Source organism: Hippocampus zosterae, chromosome 20 (genome assembly GCF_025434085.1).
Source record: "Hippocampus zosterae strain Florida chromosome 20, ASM2543408v3, whole genome shotgun sequence".
Lineage (NCBI taxonomy): Eukaryota > Metazoa > Chordata > Actinopteri > Syngnathiformes > Syngnathidae > Hippocampus > Hippocampus zosterae.
In genome coordinates, this window is record NC_067470.1 from 7,278,938 (window position 1) to 7,303,653 (window position 24,716).

At 43.6% G+C, this 24,716-nt stretch overlaps 2 protein-coding genes across 2 annotated transcripts; one reads left to right on the forward strand and one right to left on the reverse strand.

The window, feature by feature from the left end:
- The first annotated feature begins 5 nt into the window (after positions 1-5).
- pks1 (polyketide synthase 1) lies at positions 6-8,893 on the forward strand. Its single transcript, XM_052053979.1, has 6 exons — positions 6-159; positions 986-1,139; positions 1,268-1,428; positions 1,989-2,192; positions 2,419-2,600; positions 2,915-8,893. Exons 1-6 carry the CDS (start codon positions 105-107, stop codon positions 8,327-8,329), a joined length of 6,171 nt encoding a protein of 2,056 aa, XP_051909939.1. The 5' UTR covers positions 6-104; the 3' UTR covers positions 8,330-8,893.
- On the reverse strand, positions 8,882-24,691 carry LOC127592877 (uncharacterized). Its single transcript, XM_052053912.1, has 7 exons — positions 24,651-24,691; positions 17,630-17,702; positions 16,418-16,571; positions 15,611-15,771; positions 15,331-15,537; positions 15,068-15,249; positions 8,882-14,952 (listed from the first exon to the last, which is right to left on the reverse strand). The coding sequence occupies exons 2-7, from the start codon at positions 17,685-17,687 to the stop codon at positions 9,418-9,420; spliced, it is 6,297 nt and encodes a 2,098-aa protein (XP_051909872.1). The 5' UTR covers positions 17,688-17,702; positions 24,651-24,691; the 3' UTR covers positions 8,882-9,417.
- Between the last annotated feature and the right edge of the window lie 25 nt (positions 24,692-24,716).

A 24,716-nucleotide genomic window follows, 5' to 3' on the forward strand; every position in this document is an offset into this window, starting at 1 on the left:
TTCTCTTTAGTTGCCCCGCCTCTTGAGAGTTTATAAGTGGGGGAAAAAATGAGCACTTCTTCTGACATGAAGATTGAAGCTTCACATGTAAAAAAAGGAACATAATGGATGCCGAAGATGATGTTGCCGTCATCGGGATTGGATGCAATTTCCCTGGAGGTACTCTGATGGATTTATAGTCTCTTTTTTAGCTGTGTTCATGCAAATGTGATGAAACTGCACCTTTTATTTTTTGTTTGATTGTTGTGTAATTTACAACTTCTGCTCCTTCGGTATATCAATTTAAAATCATTCACATCAAATTGTACCTTTTGATTGAATAGTGGCCACTTTTGACCCGTGAATATTACTTTTTGTTAACCGTATGGCATCACAGCAAGAACAAAAACTACGTAATTCAAATTACTTTGACCAGGATCGAATTGACTGATATGCACTGAGATAAAGAAAAAATTGGCAAAATTTTGATTTTTTTTTTTAACTGACGTAAATAAAAAAGTTACTTGGGATTTTTTTTAAATTCCACCAACATGAATCATACAATTTGGTTGAAATGGGTTTCAGTCAAGGCTCAGACAAATTTGGTGATTGGTTGATTTTATGTTTTCCACCTGATTGCTCCTTTTCATAAATGGTTTTAAATTAGGGAGCAATTTCATGTAATATTCTAAAATAGACATTTGATGCATTACTGGAATCCAATGCAGCCAATGAATGAATTTTGAATTTCATAAGTGGAGATACTACCCTCTGCAGACCATGGAGAAGAAATACATTTTGGTATAAGGATTGGAGTGTTAAAAAAACCCAAAACAACACACTGGACAATTCATGCTAATGGCAAGAATTGATGCGATTTAAAAAAAAACGTTTTCTTTGAAATATATTCAAATTGGGGTGATGAACGGCTATTAAAATCCTTTAAGTCCATGCTGAAAGTTGACGTTTTTGATCATGCTTTATTTGTCGTTGACGTGGTTTTTAGGCGAAGGCTTGGATAATTTTTGGAGGGTTCTGTCAGAAGGAGAGAACTGTGTTGTTGATATTCCACCCGAGAGGTTTGACAAGGATTACTGGTATGATCCTGATGACAGCAAACCCGGAAAGATACAAACCACCAAAGCGGCTCTTATAGACGGGTGAGGAGAAGAATATTTGTAATTATAATCACATTCATGGCTCAACTTTGTCCACTTTGACCAAATGTGCAAATAATGTTTGCCCATGATGAGATCAGGAGATGATGACTGCCGGTGTCCCATTTCAGGTTGAACGAGTTCGACCACAATTTTTTTGGTATTGCCGAGGCAGAGGCGGATGTCATGGACCCTCAGCACAAACTGCTCCTTCAGTGCACCTTCAGGGCCTTGGAGGATGCTGGCGTCCCTATGGAAGGCATCAGTGGAAGCAGAACTGGTGTTTATATCGGTGACCACGCCAAGGAGCTCATAAGACACTCAGATGGACAAATACAGTATCTCACAAAAGTGACTTGCACTCCACATTAAAAAAAAAAAGATCCATTCACGGCGTGACATCAAAGAAATGACACTTTGCTGCAATTAAAACAGTGGACTGCTTGTATAATAGTCATGCACATTTACTTTCCAATTCAAATAACCCGACACACAACTATATTTATTAAAACCTCTGTCAACAAAAGTATAACGCTAAGTGAAAAAAAAATCCCGATTGTGCCCATTGAACCATTTTTAATCCCGATTTTAATCCCTGACTGAAGTGTGATTGTGCAGCATGATTTGTTAAATTTGCTGCTATGCCTCCCACATTCTCATATATATTCCACTGAAAATTTCAATTTAATCGGCCAAGAACTGGATGTAAAAACTCCACTTTTGTGAAATACTCTACAGTAGATACTTTATTAATCCCACGAGGGAACAGTAAATTGTCAGCAGCAATTTTCACGCAAAGTACAACAAAAATACAAGCGCACAATTTGAACAACGGATCCGACTGCGTTGCAGGTCTAATGAACCGAGACTTCGAGATGCTGCTAAGTAACAGCCCCGCCTCCATAAATCACTACAACGCCACGGGAACGGCCATGAGCCTGGCAGCCAACAGGATCTCCTTTGTCTTCAATCTCACCGGGCCGTCATTTGCCTTGGACAGTGCATGTTCCTCTTCCCTGGTGGCTCTGCATGTAGCTTGTCAGGCGATAAGACAAGGTATACTGTATGTATTAATACTCTTGTTACGATACTCGTGTAGATTTTTCAGACCTCTCGACTTATTTATTATGAACTCATTCAGTACCAGGCAATTCTAGACTAAGTCTGAAAAGACGTTAAAAAACGTCTTTGGGAGTGAATGAGATAAACACGAGATAGTTAATGTACTTTTTCATTATATTAAAATAGTTGAATCAGTACTTCTTTATATGTTTTGTTGCAGGGGATTGTGAGATGGCACTGTGCGGAGGGGTCAACTGCATTTTGGAGCCCCGAGTGTTTGTGGCCCTCAGCAAGGCAAGGATGATTTCACCCGAAGGCACCAGTAAGCCCTTCTCCAGCCGAGCAGATGGCTACGGCAGAGGCGAGGGCTGTGGCGTCGTTCTTCTTAAGCCGCTCAAAAATGTGAGTTTTAAAAAGCGTCCTTACCGAGTCAAGATTACACCTGATCTGACTTTTTGTAGATGTTCTCAGTCTGTGCTTCACTTTTAGGCGTCCTTAAAAAAAAAAATAGATGAGAATATACCTGAGCAAAATACACTGATGCGAAAAGTACTGGGTGTCAACTGAGATTGTTCACATGGGGCTTGTGTGGTTGAGGTAAAACATGTTCCACAGCCCAGGAGGCTCCATTTGTCTCCACTCTCATCTCTTACGATGATCATATCCTACATGACAGAAAGTCTATCTTAGAATATTTAGCATTGTGTAATTTACAGGCGTTACAGGACTGCAACAAAATCTGGGGTATCATCGCCAAAACGGCCGTTAACCAAGATGGACATTCGGTGTCACCCATCACCAAGCCATCCTTGAATCAACAAAAGGAGCTGCTGCACCAAATATACTCAGAGTGTGACCTAGCCGATGTCCAGTATATCGAGGCTCATGGAACTGGAACCCCTGTGGGAGATCTGACAGAGGCAACAAGCATCGCAAACGCGGTCTCCCAATCCAGACACGGCGGTATCGACTTTCTGCGGATCGGCTCTGTGAAGGGAAATATCGGACACACAGAATCTGCAGCCGGGGTGGCTGGACTCATCAAGGTGCTCCTCATGATGAAGTACCAAACCATCGTTCCGTCTGTTTTCTACTCCCAAGACCGTTCTGGCATAGATGTTGAGGTCATGAGAATTAGTATTCCGACAAAAGCTGAAAAGTGGTGGAGCAATGGTTTGTGGAAAAGAGTAGCTGGGATCAACAGCTTTGGGTTTGGAGGCACAAATGCTCACGTCATTGTACGAGAGTTTAAGCAGACAACACATCTCGCACAGATCCCAAAAGATGGACCCAGCCTTTTTGTAACATCAGCAGCCTCTGAGAAATCCTTGATCCGATGCCTCGCTGATATCCACAAAAGGCTTCTCGACGGCCAAACGGCTGACGCGCAGGCATTATGCTACACCTCAGCCTGCGGACGGAGCCACGCAAAGCACAAATACCGCAGGGCTATTGTCATGTCATCCCTCGACGATTTACAGCATCTGCTGGCGTCTTCATTGAAAGTAAAAGTGGCGCCGACAAAGTCAAGTGAGGTGGTGTTTGTGTTCAGTGGAAACGGCGTTGCCTTTAAAGGCATGTGCGGACAGCTCTTTAGTACCATTCCTCTTTTCAAAGACAAGGTGCAAGAGGTGGAGGTCCTCTTTCAGAAGAGGAACCAACATATCAGAATCAGTCAGTGGCTTTCTGGAGAGTGTGACATGAATGCCCTGGGTCAGCCGGACGTTGTCCAGCCTCTACTTTTTGCTCTCCAGGTGGCCATAGCAGCTCTCTTGAAGCACTGGGGCATCAAACCCGACACGGTTCTAGGGCACTCCTTAGGTGAGGTCGCTGCTGCTCACTGCTCTGGTCTCTTGTGTCTTGAAGATGCTGTCAAAGTCGTGTACCACCGCAGTGTGCTTCAAAGTAGGGCCGCCGTTGGAAAGATGCTTGTGGTGGGGAACATACTTGTGGAAAAGGTGCTGAGAATCCTTCAGGATTTCTCAGAGAGTGTTTGCGTGGCTGCCTTCAACAGCCCGGAGTTTTGCACTTTGTCTGGAGATGAGGAAACTGTCGAGGTCCTCCATGACAAACTCACTAGGACGTACGTCGATGAGAATATCTTTCTTCATATCTTAGATGTTCCAGCGGCGTATCACAGTCATCTAATGGATCCTATCCTTGAAGACATTCGGAGTAATTTAGATTGTTTGGCTGTCAACAACATGGAATGCAAGCTATTTTCCACCGTGACAGGAGAAAAGTACGTGTGTGGTGACTTTGTAACTGGTAGCTACTGGGCAAAGAACATCAGGGAACCAGTTTTGTTTGAGCGAACGCTGCATGCTGTCACAAGGGATAAGCAGTTAAGGAGAAGCATGGTTTTTGTGGAGATTGGACCTCGCAGGGCTCTTCAAAGACACATCCACGAAACTTTAGGAAAGGACATTATCGTTCTCCCCTCTGTTGAACCGCAGAAAGAACATCAAACCATCTTGTCTACAGTGGGGAAACTATTCGAACTGGGTGTCAACATGCACTGGCAGGAGTTTTACCAAGGCTATAAAACGCCACCCACGGTGTTCCCAGTCTATCATTTTGACAACACAAAGAAAGAGATGAACTTTGAGGATGTCAGACAAGGATATGACTGGTCCTCTTCACCACATCCGCTGATATCCCAGATAAGGGAGAACAACAACGAGTACGTATGCAATCTGACGGTGGAGACCGCGCCATATCTCTTGGAACACAAACACAATGGCGTTGCCATCGTGCCCGGCGCTTTCTACGTGGAGCTGGCTTTCGCTTCTGTGGTGGCCCATTTGAAACCCAAGAGGCCCATCTCCTTCATCCAGCTCAGTGTTGCATTCCACAATCTGCTTATCACTAACAATCACCAATTGAAAGTGAGGCTCGAAGAAACTAGCGGTGTCTTTACGATAAACTCCCCGGCTGCTACTCACGCCTCAGGTACCTTCAGGTGCACAGATGGACCGGCTGTATTTGAGGAACCAAATATTTGTCCGGAGGGAATCTTTAAAAGGTGCAGTTTGATTGTAACAACCACAGAATTTTACTCCATTCTTTCTAAAGCGGGATTTGATTATGGTCCTATTTTCAAACAGCTGGATCATGTGCATTTTGGTGATGAATTTAAAGAAGCTGTGACAGCAATCCATGTCCCAAAAGAACTCTTGAAGCATCTCCACGATTTCTTCATCCATCCCGTATTGTTGGACTACTTCTTGCAAATGACTGCTGTTGGAGCCATGAGGCGTCTCTCAGTCAAGCGGGGATTCCCATCGGCTATTGGCAGCATTGTCATTTCAGGACCACCTCAAGAGGAGATGTTAATTTACATGCGTGCAACTGAAGAGAAGCCAGACTTCCTGAAATTGTGCGGTTGCTTTGCTTCTAAAGATGGGAAAGTCCTGGTGGAACTTCAGGAGGTACGGATCACGTTTTTGGGTGGTGATTTGCCTGCTCTGCAATCAGTGTTTTTCCACAATGAAATCGTCCCCATCACAAGTAAGATAAATGTTGACAGGAAGATAAGGGCATTGGTTTTTTCAGACAAGCTCGGCATTGCTGAAGCACTTGAGCCATACTTGGACCCGGAGTCGTCCTTCGTGAAGGACAGAAATCACTGGACACCAGGCCAACTCCGAGACCTTCTTGGCAACAGCATGAGAGATGTTGTCTTCATCTGGGCCGCGGAAGATCTCAGTCACTTATCAGCTGATAGAACGCTGGACCGCTTGGTGGACTGCTGCGATTCATTCCGACAGGTTATTTTAACTTTAAAGGAAAGCCAACATTCTTGCACCGTACGTGTTATCACCTACAGGTCCACGGAGATGATTGTAGACTATGTGAGTTCTGGTTTTGTGCTGTCCGGTATGATGAGAGCTTGTGCAGCAGAAGTGCCCGGTATCTCTTTTCAGCTCATTGACCTAATGTCTCTAACCAGAACGGATATTGAATCTTTAGTTGGCGTCATCAACTCTTGCGCACAATCGGAAGTCATTGTTGGTCACGGGCAGGTGTCGATAGCAAGGCTGACTCGTACGAACATAGCCGACAGAGTATCATTTTCGGGAGACATGCAATCAGTGAGAGGTTTTGTCCTGCAGACCAGTCATCCTTACAGAGTGGAAGGCTTGACAGCTTGCCCCAATGACACAAATGACAGCATCGTTCTGGATAAATCGGTTGAGGTACAGTTAACAAATATATGTGTCCATTCATCAGATTACTTCCCGGTGACACTTTCACACCTGGATTTTGGAGAGACGTTGTATTGGAACAATTGCACTGCGCACCATCACACACTGCTTGCTCTCGACTATAGCGGCATTGTGACGGCTGTCGGGAAAGATGTGTGCAGCCTGAAAGTGGGTGACCGCATTACGACAAGTTACCCGTCTGCATCAGCAACGAGGGTCGTCATTCCAGAATCTGTGTGTTATGAAACCAAGAAACTTCCGTTCCTGGAAGAATGTCCAAGCGTGTCCTTCTTCATCCTGGCATGGGAGCTTCTACAGCGCACTCTTCCCACTGTGAAACCACAACAACAGAACAAATTGGCCGTCATCACTCCACACTTAGCTTCTGTATTGATGAAAGTTCTCGCATTGACAGCAAACAGGTCGGGCTGGAATGTGTCCTGTTTACCCCATTTGTCAAAGCAAAAGATGAGTCCGGATCCATTCCGAGCCTTTGTCTTCCTGCCTCCGTATGACTACTCTTGGCAAGACATAAACGAAGATGACGGCCAAGAGCGACATGCTGTGTTTGTGTGCGGAACGTACCAGTCATCTCCACGCTGGACAAACGGGTTTGCGTTCAAGAGTGACTTCCTCCACGTGCATGTTCTCCACGTGACTCATGTTCTTCAAAGAGTTTACCTCAAAGCGCAAGGAGCGTCCATCTTGAAGTGGCTCACAACGCTCGGCTTTGATCGAGCGTCTCTGCCTGTTAAAAGGGATACCTTTCAGATCTCAAGCACAGCAAAAGCTCAAGCTGACGAGTCGTACTTTGCCTCCAAGACGGTGCGCCAAGTGGTTTTGGATCAGACAACGCCTCACTGCAAGTTGTCTGACATTGTGCTGCTGAGCAAACCGAGGCAGCTCTTTAAAAAAGACTGTACTTACATCGTAACCGGAGGCCTCACCGGTTTGGGTCTCGAGACCGTTAAGTTCATCGCCTGCAACGGCGGCGGTTATATTGTGACGCTGTCCCGACGCATGCCAACACGGGAAACGCATTCTGAACTGGATCTCATCCAGAAGAGGTACAACATCACCATCATGAACCTTCAGTGTGATGTTTCAGTGTTGCAGGAATTGGTGGAAGCCATCTCAAAGACTGAAATGAGTTGTTGTCCCATCAAAGGAATTTTTCACAGCGCTGCAGTGCTCCACGATGCGCCCATAGAAATTCTTAATGCGTCCCTCCTGCAGAAAGTACTGCAGCCCAAAGTGAGCGGCGCCCTGAACCTTCACAATGCCACGCTCCACAAAAAACTTGACTTCTTTGTGTGTTACTCCTCCATCTCATCACTTCTTGGCAATGAGTCGCAGTCCAACTATGCAGCAGCCAATTCGTTCCTTGACACCTTTTGTCTTTACCGGAGGAATCTCGGTCTGGCCGGACAGTCCATCAACTGGGGTCCTCTGAACCTCGGCCTCCTGTTCAACAAAAAACATGTCCAAAAACATCTGGAGAGCAAAGGGCTGATGCTCATGAATGTGGGAGAGATTCACGAAGCTCTCGCCAAGGTCCTTCTCACCAACAGACCTCAGCAACTCGTATGCAAGTTTAACTTTAAAAACGCCTCCCTCAGGGAACGACTCTCAGCCTTGGTGGAAGTAGAGCTAAAGGACACTGGGAGCATTGAGTCACCAGTTCGGCAATCGTCTTCCCCACATGCAAGCGTGAGAAGGATCATCGGCGACATTAGAAACCTTGCTGAGGACGAGTTGGATGACAATGCCACTCTGGATGCGCTAGGCGTTGACTCGATGTTGGCCATGACACTTCAGAATAAGATATTTCAAGAGACGAGTGTAACTATGCCATTGGTTAGGCTACTGGACCCAAACATGACAGTGGCAGCCGTGGAAAGTTTTGTGATAAGTAATAAATAATGTCATGAGGAATAAGTATTTTTCTCATCAAGATTAGAATAAGGTGTAACCATAATATATTTGCTGCAAAACTCACATTGTTCACTGTTTTTGTATTCAGGCCAGCATTTTTGAGACCCGTGTTTAACTTTTGTTAAAAACTTTGGTTTGGAATGTATAAATGCAAAAAGCAATGATGACTGAGTGAACAGTTCTTTAATCTGATTGTAATTAAAGCGATAAGTGCAAAGATTTGATCATACTGTGACCTCGAAAACATATCCATGACAATCAGAAGTTTATTTCTCTCCTATTCTTTCATGGCAATCAAGTGCTTGAATGTTTTTAATCAATCAACTTGACTGGCACGTAAATCATTTGCTGATCTATTGTTTTTGGTATGGCGGGAAAAAAAAGCTATGTGAACTCAAGTATTATTCATGACTTTATTCTCTCTGCCTGCTATTTAACTCTAATGTCTTGTGCCATGCCTCGTGATTGGTCACTACTGAATGTGACAAAATGCAGCGACAATCCACTGACTGTTGCTTCAATACACCACAGACACTCCGGTTTGACTGACCGCTGGTCTTTTTATTGAGACACTGAGCAGTTGGCAACGCACACAACACAGGAATGATTGTAAAAGTTCATACTCAACTTGGACATTTGGTCACTTTGCATTCCTCGCGGCGCTGACTGACTCTACCAAAAAATAAATCGCATATTACGACAGTGTAAGCAACTTTTATAAACAGGTACCACATGAATCAAAGACCACATTGATTTTGAAAGCAAAAAAGTAGACTCGTGCGTGACCTTCAGACACTCCACCATATGGCGGATGCATACTTCATCAGTGACTTCGTGAATACCTCGCAGTGAAAGTGCAGGTATCTGTTCTGTTTTGCACTTGCATTGTCATTTTGGGTGTAGATTTTTTGCCAAATGAACCTGTCCTAGGAAAGTGAGTCCTGCTCTGGAATGTATTCATGGCATTTTCATTCACCTCAATAGAGAACGTTAATTTGGGATATAAATAATGTATGACCACGGATCCAGTTAAGGTACTGCTACATCGAATAAAAAAATATCTGCATTGATCTTGCTCAAAATCTTGTTGTAGTGCTGGTATTATCAGATGAAAAAGTGTTGTGGTCATGAGTTCCACAGTCATGCCCCTCATTCAGGATGGCCACCACAGTGGCTAGTGTGGCATTGGGATCCAATAGTTTGACCAGTGGCACATTGACGCCTCGGTCCTGGTAGATGAGGTTTTGCAGCGTCATGGCCTGCATGGAGTCCGTGCCGAGAGACAAAAGCGGCGTGTCATCTTTCAATTCGCTGACGTCCATGCCAACGGTTTTGCTGAACAGCGAGATGACGTAATCTCTTGCCGGCACTTCCTCAGTGTTATTGCTTTGAGAATTCAACTCTCTGGACTTTTGGAGGGCTTGCTCCACCAGCGCTGACAGCCGCATGGTCAGAGCAACGTTTTGTGAGAGGATGTTAAAGCGGATGTTCCGAAAGTGAAAGCGGCAAATAGCTTGCTGCGGTCGGTTGAGCAGCAAGCATTGCTCCAGACTTTTGTGGATCTCAGCCACCATCAGCACCATTATGCCCTTGGCCTCCAGGAAGCGATGGAACGACTCTTTGTTCAAGAGGAGTCCCAAGTTCAGAGCTCCCCAGTTGATTGACTGCGCTGGCAGGCCGAGCTTGCGCCTGTACTGACAGAATAAGTCCAGGAACGTGTTTGCTGCTGCATAGTTTGTTTGTGACGCGTTTCCCAGAAAGGCTGATATGGAGGAATAACAAACAAAATAATCTAACTGGCAGCTCAGTGTCGCCTTGTGCAAGTTGAGCACGCCGTTGACTTTTGGCTTTAGAACTTCTTCATAGATGGATCTGTCAAGGGACTCGATCAGCGCGTCATGCAGGACAACGGCACTGTGGAACACACCTCTGATCGGATAACCTTGGAACTTAAGCTGAATGTCGCGGATGACCTTGTGCACTTGCTCATACACTGCAATGTCACATTGCATGCTGACAACTTTGTTCCCACACTGCTTCATTATGTTTTGGATCTCCTGCTGCACTTCCGCCGAGGGCTTGCTCCTCGAGAGGGTGATGACAACCTCGCCACCCTTTTGTGAGATGAACTTCACTGTTTCGAAGCCCAGTCCGGTCAGACCACCTACTATAATGTACACTGATCTCTTTCGGAAAAGCTGCTTTTTTGAGCACAGAAGTGGAATGTTTGATGTCGCGGTCGTCTGACCTTTTTCCAGGGTCACAACAGCCAATTTTTTTGCATGGAAGTAAGATTCTGGCTTCTCTGAGGAAAGGCTTTGGATTTTGTCACCTGTGCTGGACTGAAAGGTGAAGCTTTCGAGGGAAAACTTTTTGCTCAGATTGAAGGACTTAAGCCAGTGATAAACACCTAGCCTTCGAGCACTCAGGGATCCTTTTTGCAAAAGAACCGGAATATCGATTTTTTGCACATGGACACTTTCTTTTACATTCTGGAGGTCATCCTGGACAAGCAAGTGCTGTGTCTGAGATCCTTGAACAAGGACAACATTCTTGACACCAGGAAAGTTGTAGACTTCTGCAATCAAACTTTTGTTGTATGGAGGCAGGATGATCAATGCATCAATTAGAATGGCATCTTTAAATGAGCCGTGGGTTCCAACAATCACGTTCCAACCAGCCTTTTGAGAGGCAATTGTCAAAACCTTGACCAGAACGGAATCAAGAATAGGAGATATGATGCCGAGAAGATGCTTGGCTTTTGGCAAGACCCGACAAAGGATTTCCCTCGCCAGTACAAAGAAGGATACACAAGGCGTTGTTTGAAGGAAGGGAAGTTGTTTGGTTGTGTAACACACATCCTGTGGAACTCTGACCCGACTGGCTGCTCCCACAGGGTAACAGGAAGCCACAGAATCTCCCACTTTTAATTTCCTGACATCCTTTCCAACCTTGGTAACGATTCCACTGAAGTCAAGCATGAGGAGCTTGTGGTTCTGTGAAGAGTGTTTGTTCCAGTACAGAGTCTGGCCAAAGTTCAGATGTGAGGCACTGACAGGGAAATACTCTGATGAATGGACACACAATTTCGTGGGGGAAATTTCAACTGACGTATCACTCATTGGTCCCGCGTCAGCATGGACAGGAACGGCACTCAAGCGACTCATTTTAAAAGCGTCCGCAGTCTGAAAGATGCAAGGTTCAGAAGTGTTGGACTCAAAAGTTTCTTCAGATTTGTCAGTCAGTTCAAGTGGGGTACGTGCAATGGAGGGTTTTAAAATCACCCCGTCTCTGACCACCAGTTCTGGGTATTTGCTGCAAGGATAAGCTCTGAGGACCTCGGACAGAGCCGCAATGTCCTTTGCACAGCTGGAGCTTATGTCAACCAATTGGAATGAGAGCTCTGCTATTTCTGCGGCAAGGGACCTTGTCATGCCTACAATGGCAAAGCCTGGATTGATATGATCAACTGTGAGCTCGGATGAACAGTAAGTTACTGCTCGGATGGAGTTGGGGAAGTGGATTTGCTTGAGCTCGAGGACCACCTGGCGGAAACTTTCACAGCAACTTGATAGATTCTGCAGGATATCATCAGGTGTGAACGAGTTTAGGTTTTCTTTGCCCCAAATGAACAAGACCTCAGCAAATGTCTCTTTAATGTCTGTTACATTGAGTTTTGCCAAGAGATATGGAAATCCATGGCTCAAGATATCTTTTGCATGTGTGATCGAAATGTAGCAAGAGCGCGAGTCCAAGTAGGGCTGTAGGGCTTTTGCGATTCCTATGTTGTCAGAGAAGACCAAGGCCATTGGAGGTGGCTCATTAGTAATCCCCTCGGACATCACACTGAATTCATTGTGGTAGAAGTATTCGTCAACAACATGAGAGCGACTGCCAAGGTATTTGATCAACACATGCTTAACCTCAACCAAGGTCCGACCATGCCGATCAGCATAGCATCCGCAGACCTCAAAATGGTCTTCCCCGACATCGGTTGCCCTCAGGTAGACTGTCATCTCCTCTTGTAAGGGTTCTAACACGGTCAAACTTCCAATCTTGGCAGGGAATCCTGGCCTACCAGCAAAAATATGCTCTACTGTGACTGGGAGGAGCTGCATAAGGAAGTCCAGCAATACCGGATGAACATAGTAGTCGTGCAGCTGAGACCGTAGTGCCTCAGGAACTGTGACCAAGGCAAAAGCCTCTTTCAGATCTTCCCCGTAGTGTACATTCGCCTTATTTGTGAAAACCTCTCCATATTGAAAGCCTCCTTGGGCAAGGTAACCGTAAAATTCCTGATAGGTCACGACAGATGTGCATCTTTTATAGATGCTTTTCAGGTCAATGCGCTGCTCTTCGACTGGTCGATCTTTCTTTAAGACAACCGCGCCTGATGCGTATGTGGCTGATGAGGAAAACACAGTGAAAATAGCTTCATTCTCCTTTTGATCCAGCTGCACCTTCATCTCTAGGGGGTTTGGGGTTATGACAAATGGGCTGTGAAAATTGACATTCAGCTGCAGTGAGTTGAGAGGGACTTTTGGTTTGGCGCAGGCCATGAATGCGGCCAAACCCAACTCGGCATAGAAGGCCCCGGGGATGATGGGTACTTTGTTGTGTTTGTGCTCTTTCAGGTAGAAGGTGGAGTCAGACATCAAGTCGCAGCTGAAAGTGTTGCTCTCATTGCCTCTGACACAGAGAACAGGGTGATTACTTCCTGTGCTTTTTTGAGCCCCTTTGATGATGACATCCCTGTCTGAGGAATCAAACTGGTATCTCGGGAAAGGCAGCGGTGGCGCCTCATAGCCTGCGTAAAAGCTGTTCCAGTCTATGTGTACACCAAGCTCAAAGAGCTTTGAAACGACAGACGCGAGTGTCTCGTGCTCTTTATCTGGCTGCAGCGAGGCTATGACAGCTGTGTCATTTCCTAGAGTTTCCATGATGTTCCTCTGGAGGGCTCGTCTTGGACCTATTTCCACAAAGACTGCGCTTTTTTTCCCCTGACTGGCTGATCTGACTGCCGGATCGAAAGCGACGGGCTCACGCACATTTCTGGCCCAGTAATCACCTGAGCAAAAATCTCCCATCTGTGCCTCCTCACCAGTCACGGTTGAGAATAACTGGGCACTGAGTTCGTTCCCCACCAAGCAGCCAATCGCCTTTCTGATTTTTGGCAGAATCGGATCCATCATATGGCTGTGGTAAGCAGCGGGGACCTCGAGAACACGGATGAAGAGGTTCTCGCTGTTAGCTGTGCTGCTCAGCTTAGCCTGAAGCCTCTGGATTGCGTCGGCATCCCCTGAGAGAGTGCATGACTGTGGGCTATTAAAAGCAGCAAGGCAAACTCTTCCGGAGTATTGAGGGAGAAGAGCAGTGACCTCTGATACGGCCATGTTGCTGATTACCAGCATCTTCCCCCCTGTCACTTCACCCTGGAGAACGCTGCGGAAGTAGATGACTTTGAGGGCATCCTCTAGGGCCAGGAGGCCCGAGCAGTGAGCCGCTGCCACCTCGCCAACAGAGTGTCCCAGCATGGCGTCGGCTTTGACACCCCAGTGCTCAAGCAAGGTGGCGATGCCCACTTGCAGGGCAAAGAGGAGAGGCTGGACCACGTCCACAGCATTGTAATCACTCGGCTCGCTCTCGCTCTCAAGCGTGTCCAGGATGTTGAGGCTGCTCAGCTGCTGGTAGGCTCGGGAAATCTGCTCAATTTTGTCTCTGAAGACTGTCTCGTATCGGAGCAACTGCTTGCCCATGCCGTGGTAAGTGAGACCATTACCGCAGAAGACAAACACTAACTTTGGATCTTGGAGTGATGGGCTTGTTGTGTTTTTGTTCACAGCAGCCTGGAGTTTCTCTTTGAGGTCAGTTATGGATGAAACCACGCAGGCCCGTCTGTATTTGTGTTTGAGGTGGCTCCTCCTGCATGCCGCTGTGTACAAAAGGTGATCAAGATCAATGTCGGTGTCCAGACGTTTAATGGTGTCTTCTAGCGTGAGCGTGAGAGATTTTGGGGAATTTGCTGACATGACAAAATATTTGATCCTCCTGTTCTCCTTCTTGTTCATTCTATGCGACTGCGTGTGCTGGGTGACAATAGCATGGGCGTTTGTACCCCCAAAGCCAAAATTGTTGATACCTGCAACCCGCTCACCACTTGCTTCCCATTTTTCCACTTCTGTAGGAACTTGCATGTTCAGAGCCTTGAAGTCTACGCTGGCCGTCTTCTCCGAGAAGAAAACCGAAGGAACAATGGTCCCATGCTTCATCATAAGAAGCACCTTGATAAGTCCGGCCACTCCAGCGGCAGATTCCGTGTGTCCGATATTGCTCTTGACCGAGCCGATCCGCAGAGTCTGTCCATCCAAAGCCCTGATTTTAGCAATGACGTTCGAGAGGCTCATCGTCTCCGTTGCGTCACCGATTGGTGTTCCGGTGCCGTGAGCCTCGATGTACTGGACATTAGCAAGGTCACACTCAGTGTAGATCATCCGCAGAAGCTCCTCCTGCTGAGTCATGGAGGGCTTGGTGATGGGTGACACGGAGCGTCCGTCTTGGTTGACGACGGTCTTGCTGATGATCCCCCAGATGTGATCCTGGTCTTGTAAGGCCTGTCAAGGTACAGCCAGGATACCATGAAAGTGAAGGTGCCAGTGCCAGGAAAACACTGGTCTGAGTATATATTTGATATTAGCCACTTTGCATTCTGTATCTGTTCAGCGTCACCTTTGTCAGTGGTTTAAGGAGAACCACACCACATCCTTCGCCTCGGCCGTAACCGTTGGCCTTGTTAGAGAAAGGCTTGCAGGTCCCGTCCGGGGAAATCATCTTGGCCTTGCTGAGGGCCACAAAGACTCTGGGCTCGGTGATGCAGTTGACGCCGCCACACACCGCCATGCCACAGTCCCCTGAAAAAGGTGACACACAAACTATGTTCTCTTTTTTCTCTCAAGATCACCTCCGACAGAATGGACGCCACATCGGAGCACCTTGTTTGATGGCCTGGCACGCGAGATGGAGCGCGACCAGGGATGACGAACATGCGCAGTCGATGGCTAACGACGGCCCGGTGAAGTTGAAGATATATGACACTCTGTTAGCGGCGATACTCATGGCCAACCCTGCCCCGGTCCAGTGATTGATGATGCTGGGATGAACGTGTGCCGCGTTGGTTTCATAGTCTCGGTTCATGAGTCCTGCCAGGAAAGAAAAGCTTTAATCTCCCGTCATTGTGATGTATTTATTTATTTATTTATTTCATTATTTTACCAAAATACACTCCAGTTCTGGTCCCGCTAGCCTTTTCCATAGGTATGCCAGCATTTTCCAGAGCTCTGTAGACGCATTGAAGCAGCTGCTTCTGCTGAGGGTCCATTTGTTCGACCTCACTGTCGCTGATGCCAAAGAATTTGTGATCAAACTGGTTGAAACTGGGGGCGTGATAAAAGTCCAACTCCAGTTAGTAGTTGCATGAGCCACCAAGTCATTACTATAGAGCAGTGGTTCTCAAACTTTGTACACCAAGTATCCCCTGAAAATCTTCGAACCGCCGATCCTCACTGGAAGCCTCTCCTAGCTTTCATTGGGCAGTAGACGGGGTACACCCTGAACTGTTTGTGAGCCAATCGCAGAGCACACATCGACAAACAACCATTTGCGCTCAGAATTACACCTCGTGACAATTTGGAGTGTTCCATTAACCTGCCATGCCTGTTTTTGGAATGTGGCAGCAATCCGGAGTACCCGAAGAAAACCCAGGCAGGCACGGGGCGAACATGCAAACTCCACACAGGAAGGCCGGAGCTGGAATCGAGCGCTGCACCTCTGCGCTGTGAGGCTTGCCGCTCAGGTGAAAAATAGTATATTCCAAATCAACGACTCTATATTTCGCGGTCTTTGCACATATTTTCAGCAAACGTATGAACCCATTTTGAAACAAATCTCTGGCACACTGAAGCGCACTCTACATCCACTTTTTAGCACGTTTTCCTGAGGTGAAATATGAGTCTGGGTGCTCTGGTGCAATAAAGATTGGTAAACACTGCCGTAGTGTAGATGTAGAGTGAGATGTTCTACCCGTCAATGAGGGCGGCGGTGGCTGTGCGGGATTTGCCCGCCTTGTTGTCGTCGGGGTCATACCAAGCGGATAAGTCGAACCGCTCCTTGGGAATCGGCATAGAACAATTCTGGCCACTCACCAGAACCTTCCAGAAGTTTTCCAGACCCTCTCCTGCATGAAAAACCCCTTCCAATGTTACAATTTTTTTTTCTAGTCTTGTAAGTACTCAATGTCAATCATTCATTTGCATGTCTTTGAAAATATATATATTTTTAAGTATTTACAATTTATTGTATTCAATTATAAGACATGAAAGTTGGTTTTAATTGATTTGAATATGAATCAAAATGTCAGGAATTTCAAAATAATTAGAATAAAAGAAAATACTTTTTAAAGACGTTTCTGACGGTAAAGACAAATGCATGGAATTTCATTTCTTAAAGTCATAATGTTGTAACAAATGTAATGCAATCTTAACATTAAAATGTATAAATGTAATAAAACGATTTAATTTGGATTTTCTTTCCGTACTCATTCAGTACCAGCCAATTCTAGACCAATTCTGAAAAGACGTTTAAATACGTCTTTGGGAGTGAATTAGTTAATAAAGTCATTTTTATTATTGTATAATATTTAAAAGAGTATCTTCATTTAATTGAATTGATGAATTTTAATGTTAAGACAAACATTTATCAGAACTATTTCTTTATAGCATGAATTTATTATAATTACTGATACATTCATATTCACTTTCGATAAAAATGTAATGTACATAAGTGTAATAGATTTTATTTTAAACATAACATATTAACATTTATTTATATACAATGTATACCTGATTAATCTTTTTTTTTGTAAGACTATCGAAATTGCATCCATATTTAATTTCAATTAAAATATCAAGTCGTGTTAGGATATTTAGTTTTATTTTTAATTTAATTCATTTTGAATACTTTTGTGTTCATGTAGTTGCAGAAGTTTCTCTGATTGCACTGTTTATAGATTCTGTCGTAAAATTTCAAAAACTGCAGCATAACGCTCAAACTAATATTTTCATTCAGATAATTTGTTTATAAAAATGGTCAATATTTATAAAAGAAAAAAAAACAGCCCAGTATTTTCATTTTTCCCACTTGATCTGTATTTTATGTTTTATTGGTATATGAATATCAATAGGATTTTTAAATTTTGTGGTGGGGGTTGTAAAAGCAGGTTGTAAAATGCATTACCGCCTGGAAAGTTGCAGCCGATGCCCACCACGGCGATGTCGTCTTCAGCCCGCTCCATCCTCGCGGAGCACACCTTGACGAGCACAAAAACCAAACCAAAATCAAGTCCTTCCTCCCCTTTTGCGTCCTCAACGCGCACGCGTAACTAGTCCCCTTGGCCCATCGTCGCTCATCCAAACTAAACCTCGGCAGATGTGCTCCGGCCTCTTTATAGGCCGCCCTTCATCAAACATTAACAATGAATTGTATAGACGTGGCCATGGCGACCAAGGAGCACGCCCTTTATGAAGCCTCCCAACTGATTAGAGGCAGTTTAATAAGTAAATCAATATGTTATCCAACAATGAGCTGCTGTCATTGAATCTTATCCAAGATCAATGCCGTCACCTCGATGAATATCCCCAATTCAAAGACTCAATGGAGATGGGGCCTCACCAACTTTTTTGTGATCTTAGAGGGACATTTTACCCATTCCGCTGTTTATTTTGTTATGATGTGGTGGATTTCGCCAACTTAATCGATCTCTGAATTGCGCCTTATCTATTTATTTGTCTGTCTATCTATACTACCTACGCGAAGACGATTTGTATGGTTGGCCAGCATGTACGACAAATAAGATCGTGCCATTATGTCAAGCAGAGGGAGGGTGAAGGTACAGAAGGGTATAAAGTAGGGGTTGAAAATTCGTTATGGTTTCAAAGTAGGGGTTTAATCTATGGTGGTAGGGTTTCATTACAAAATCAAATTTGAGGTCTTAGTTCAGGGCCATCATCGTGACCACAATCAAAGCGAGAGCAGCCGCAATAGTAGCTCTTGAAGACTGCTGTTCTTCTGAAGCAACCAGATGTCGACCCAGAGAGTTTCTGTAACTATAGGCCTGTTTCAATTCTCGCGTTTATTGCGAAAAGTCTTGAAAAATTTGAAACGCAAGAACTCAATGAGGACATGGTCTCGAACAACCGATTTGAACAGTTTCAGAGGGTTAAAGGCCCTCTGTTCGACTGAAACGACCCTTGTGGAAGTGACCAATGATCTTCCCGACCTATAGACTCTGACTCCTCATCAATATGATGATTATGATACTGTATTTTAAGCGTTTTAATTATGAAAAAAACGCCGATGTCTCGTAAGGCGTTTTTAGCCGAAAAAAACGACCATGTATACTAAGGCATTTTTGCCGAAAAAAAAACGACCATGTATAGTAAGACGTTTTTGACCCGAAAAAACGACGATGTCTCGTAAGGCGTTTTTAGCCGAAAAAAATGACCATGTATAGTGAGGCGTTTTTAACCCCCAACAAACTACCATGTATATTAAGGCGTTTTTAGCCGAAAAAAACCAACCATGTATAGTAAGGTGTTTTTGCCGAAAAAAAAACGACCATATATAGTAAGACGTTTTTGACCCGAAAAAAACGACCATGTAATATTAAGGCGTTTTTAGCCGAAAAAAATGACCTTGTATAGTAAGGCGTTTTTAGCCGAAAAAAAACAACCATGTATAGTGAGGCGTTTTTAGCCCCCCCCCCCCCCCCCCAATGAACGACCATGTATAGTAAGGCTTTTTTGACTCGAATAAACGACTGTCTCGTAAGGCGTTTTAGCCGAAAGAAATGACCATGTAAGGTGGCCCGGTAGTCCAGTGGTTAGCACGTTGGCTTCACAGTGCAGAGGTATCGGGTTCGATTCCAGCTCCGGCCTCCCTGTGTGGAGCTTTTAGTTGAAAAAAAACTACCATGTATATTAAGGCGTTTTTAGCCGAAAAAAAACGACCATGTATAGTAAGGCGCTTTTGCCGAAAAAAACGACCATATATAGTAAGATGTTTTTAGCCCCCGCAAAAAACGACCATGTATAGTAAGGCTTTTTTGACCCGAAAAAACGACGAGGTCTCGTAAGGCGTTTCAGCCGAAAGAAACAACCATGTGAGGCGGCCCGGTAGTCCAATGGTTAGCACGTTGGCTTCACAGTGCAGAGGTACCGGGTTGGATTCCACCTCCGGCCTCCCTGTGTGGAGTTTTGAGTTGAAAAAAAAACTACCATGTATATTAAGGCTTTTTTGCCAAAAAAAACAACCATGTATAGTAAGACGTTTTTAGCCCCCCCAAAAAACGACCATGTATAATAAGGCTTTTTTGACCCGAAAAAACGATGATGTCTCGTAAGACGTTTCAGCCAAAAGAAACGACCATGTAAGGCGGCCCGGTAGTCCAATGGTTAGCACGTTGGCTTCACAGTGCAGAGGTACCGGGTTCGATTCCAGCTCCGGCCTCCCTATGTGGAGCTTTTAGTTGAAAAAAAACTACCATGTATATTAAGGCGTTTTTAGCCGAAAAAAAACGACCATGTATAGTAAGGCGCTTTTGCCGAAAAAAACCGACCATATATAGTAAGATGTTTTTAGCCCCCGCAAAAAACGACCATGTATAGTAAGGCTTTTTTGACCCGAAAAAACGACGAGGTCTCGTAAGGCGTTTCAGCCGAAAGAAACAACCATGTAAGGTGGCCCGGTAGTCCAATGGTTAGCACGTTGGCTTCACAGTGCAGAGGTACCGGGTTCGATTCCAGCTCCGGCCTCCCTGTGTGGAGCTTTTAGTTGAAAAAAAACTACCATGTATATTAAGGCGTTTTTAGGCGAAAAAAACCAACCATGTATAGTAAGGCGTTTTTGCCGAAAAAAAAACGACCATGTATATATAGTAAGACGTTTTTGACCCGAAAAAACGACGATGTCTCGTAAGGCGTTTTTAGCCGAAAGAAACGTCCATGTAAGGCTGCCCGTTAGTCCAAAGTGGTTAGCACGTTGGCTTCACAGTGCAGAGGTACTGCACCGGGTTCGATTCCAGCTCCGGCCTCCCTGTGTGGAGTTTTTAGTTGAAAAAAAACTACCATGTATAGTAAGGCGTTTTTAGTTGAAAAAAACCTACCATGTATAGAAAGGCGTTTTTTCCGGCATAAAACACCTTACAATACATGGTCGTTTTTTTCGGGCAAAAACACGCTAAAAAAGCCTTACTATACATAGTTGTTTTTTCGGCAAAAAACGCCCTACTATACATGGCCATTTTATTGGCCCAAAAAACGCCTTACTATACATGGTCGTTTTTTTCAGCAAAAAAAGGCATTCTATACATGGTCGTTTTTTTCGGTAAAAAACACCTTACTATACATGGTTGTTTTTTTCGGCCCAAAAACACGCTAAAAAAGCCTTACTATACATAGTCGGTTTTTTCGGCAAAAAAGGCCTTACTATACATGGTCGTTTTTTTTCAGCAAAAAATGGCATTCTATACATGGTTGTTTTTTCGGCCCCAAAACACCTTAATATATGGTATTTTTTTCGGCAAAAAACGCCTTACTATACATGGTCGATTTTTTTCGGCAAAAAACGCCTTACTATACATGGTCGTTTTTTTGGCCAAAAAACGCTTTACTATACATAGTTGTTTTTTTCAGTAGAAAAAGCCTTATTTTACATGGCCGTTTTTTTCGGCCAAAAAAAGCCTTACTATACATGGTTGTTTTTTTCAGCAAAAAACGGATTCTATACATGGTCGGTTTTTTTGGCCCCAAAACGCCTTACTATATATGGTTGTTTTTTTCGGCCCAAAAACACCTTACTACTGTGCCTTACTTATGCCATGGTCGATTTTTTTCGCAAAAAACGCCTTACTATACATGGTCGATTTTTTTCGGCAAAAAACGCCTTACTACACATGGTCGTTTTTTTTTCAGCAAAAAACGCCATACTATACCTGGTCGTTTTTTTCGGCCAAAAAATGCCTTACTATACATGGTCGGGGTTTTTTTTGCAAAAAAGGCCTTACTATACATGGTCGTTTTTTTCAGCAAAAAACGGATTCTATACATGGTCGGTTTTTTTGGCCCCAAAACGCCTTACTATATATGGTCGTTTTTTCGGCCCAAAAACACCTTACTACTGTGCCTTACTTATGCCATGGTCGATTTTTTTCGGCAAAAAACGCCTTACTATACATGGTCGTTTTTTTCAGTAGAAAAAGCCTTATTTTACATGGCCGTTTTTTTCGGCCAAAAAAAGCCTTACTATACATGGTTGTTTTTTTCAGCAAAAAACGGATTCTATACATGGTCGGTTTTTTTGGCCCCAAAACGCCTTACTATATATGGTTGTTTTTTTCGGCCCAAAAACACCTTACTACTGTGCCTTACTTATGCCATGGTCGATTTTTTTCGCAAAAAACGCCTTACTATACATGGTCGATTTTTTTCGGCAAAAAACGCCTTACTACACATGGTCGTTTTTTTTTCAGCAAAAAACGCCATACTATACCTGGTCATTTTTTTCGGCCAAAAAATGCCTTACTATACATGGTCGGGTTTTTTTTTGCAAAAAAGGCCTTACTATACATGGTCGTTTTTTTCAGCAAAAAACGGATTCTATACATGGTCGGTTTTTTTGGCCCCAAAACGCCTTACTATATATGGTCGTTTTTTTCGGCCCAAAAACACCTTACTACTGTGCCTTACTTATGCCATGGTCGATTTTTTTCGGCAAAAAACGCCTTACTATACATGGTCGTTTTTTTTCGGCCAAAAAAAGCCTTACTATACATAGTCTTTTTTTTGGCAAAAAACGCCTTACTATACATAGTTGATTTTTTCGGCCAAAACGCCTTATTATACATGGTCGTTTTGTTCAGCAAAAAACGCCATACTATATTTACATGGTCGTTTTTTTTCGGCCAAAAAACGCCTTACTATACATGGTCGTTTTTTTTTCGGTAAAAAACACCTTACTATACATGGTCGTTTTTTTCGGCCCAAAAACACCTTACTATACATGGTCCTTTTTTTTCCGGCACAAAACGCCTTACTATACATGATCGATTTTTTTCGGCAAAAAACGCCTTACTATACATGGTCGTTTTTTTCGGCCAAAAAACGCCTTAATATACATCGTTGTTTTTTTCCGTAGAAAAAGCCTTATTTTACATGGCCGTTTTTTTTTTGGCCAAAAAAAGCCTTACTATAAATGGTCTTTTTTTCGGGCAAAAAACAGGTTAAAAAAGCCTTACTATACATAGTGGGTTTTTTCGGCAAAATACGCCTTACTATACATGGTCGATTTTTTTTTGGCAAAAAACGCCTTACTACATACATGGTCGATTTTTTCGGCAAAAAAATCCTTACTATACATGGTCGATTTTTTTTGGCAAAAAACGCCTTACTATACATGGTCGATTTTTTTCGGCAAAAAACGCCTTACTATACATGGTCGTTTTTTTCCGGTAAAAAACACCTTACTATACAGTACATGGTCGTTTTTTTCGGCCCAAAAACACCTTACTATACATGGTCGATTTTTTTCGGCAAAAAACACCTTACTATATATAGTCGTTTTTTTTCAGCAAAAAATGCCTTACTATACATGGTCGATTTTTTCAGCAAAAAACGGCTTACTACATACATGGTCGATTTTTTCGGCAAAAAACTCCTTACTATACATGGTCGATTTTTTTTGGCAAAAAACGCCTTACTATACATGGTCGATTTTTTTCGGCAAAAAACGCCTTACTATACATGGTCGTTTTTTTCCGGTAAAAAACACCTTACTATACATGGTCGTTTTTTTCGGCCCCAAAACGCCTTACTATACATGGTCTTTTTTTCGGCAAAAAACTCCTTACTATACATGGTCGTTTTTTTCGGGCAAAAAACAGGCTAAAAAACCCTTACTACACATAGTGGGGTTTTTTGGCAAAATACGCCTTACTATACATGGTCGATTTTTTTTTGGCAAAAAACGCCTTACTACATACATGGTCGATTTTTTCGGCAAAAAACTCCTTACTATACATGGTCGATTTTTTTCGGCAAAAAACGCCTTACTATACATGGTCGTTTTTTTCCGGTAAAAAACACCTTACTATACATGGTCGTTTTTTTCGGCCCAAAAACACCTTACTATACATGGTCGATTTTTTTCGGCAAAAAACGCCTTACTACATATAGTCGTTTTTTTCAGCAAAAAATGCCTTACTATACATGATCGATTTTTTTCGGCAAAAAACGCCTTACTATACATGGTCGTTTTTTTCGGCCAAAAAAACGCCTTACTATACATCGTTGTTTTTTTCAGTAGAAAAAGCCTTATTTTACATGGCCGTTTTTTTTTTCGGCCAAAAAAAGCCTTACTATACATGGTCCTTTTTTTCGGCCAAAAAAAGCCTTACTATACATGGTCGTTTTTTTCAGCAAAAAACGGCATTCTATACATGGTTGTTTTTTTCGGTAGAAAAAGCCTTATTATACATGGTAGGTTTTTTTCGGCCAAAAAAAGCCTTACTATATGGTCTTTTTTTTCGGGCAAAAAACAGGCTAAAAAAGCCTTACTATACATAGTCGTTTTTTTCGGCAAAAAAACGCCTTGCTACACATGGTCGTTTTTTTCGGCTAAAAACACCTTAGCATGGTCGTTTCGTGGGGGGCTAAAAACGCCTTACTATACACGGTCGTTTTTTTCGGCTAAAAACGCCTTCCTATACATGGTCTTTTTTTCGGCTAAAAACGCCTTACTATACATGGTTGTTTTGTGGGGGGCTAAAAACACCTTTCTATACATGGTCGTTTTTGTTCGGCCAAAAAAAGCCTTACTATACATGGTCGTTTTTTTCGGCAAAAAACGTCTTACTATAGTAAGGCGGTTTTTTTCGGGATTCTTCAGGATAAGTAGTGATTTTTTTAAAAAAAATTTCTTTCCCTATCCTCATTTTTTTTCTCTGCAAGAATGAAGACTTTTTTTTTTCTTTTCTTCCTCTGTTGCCTTCCCACGGATTGCTTCTGCAGTCTGGCACTTTTGTATTCCAGTCTCCTTCTGTCATCTTCTTGCAGAGTTTTTAAATGTCATCCTCAAAAGAGGAACAGATAATCAAGAGATCTATGACAATTCAGATTTTATTTCTAGCATGTTTTTTTTTTAATGCCGTCTATCTTAACGTTCCTGTAAATGGCTCTTTCGAGCAAGCGTGAGTGGAGCTTACCTCAGTTCGGCGTCCTGTCCCGTGTGTTCCCGCCGCGAGACAAATGAGATCAGTGTATCAAGACCA

Bases quoted from the DNA above. Each gene is read 5' to 3' on its own strand.
- LOC127592877 (XM_052053912.1), bottom strand. From the start codon at position 17,687: ATGGAGCGGGCTGAAGACGACATCGCCGTGGTGGGCATCGGCTGCAAC. The intron at 15,250-15,330 runs GTGCTCCGATGT...CACCTTTTTCAG, and splicing joins GTGCCAGGCCATCAAACAAG to GGGACTGTGGCATGGCGGTG. The intron at 14,953-15,067 runs GTGACGCTGAAC...GTACCTTGACAG, and splicing joins TCCTTAAACCACTGACAAAG to GCCTTACAAGACCAGGATCA.
- pks1 (XM_052053979.1), top strand. From the start codon at position 105: ATGGATGCCGAAGATGATGTTGCCGTCATCGGGATTGGATGCAATTTC. The intron at 1,140-1,267 runs GTGAGGAGAAGA...GTCCCATTTCAG, and splicing joins AAAGCGGCTCTTATAGACGG to GTTGAACGAGTTCGACCACA. The intron at 1,429-1,988 runs GTGACCACGCCA...ACTGCGTTGCAG, and splicing joins CAGAACTGGTGTTTATATCG to GTCTAATGAACCGAGACTTC.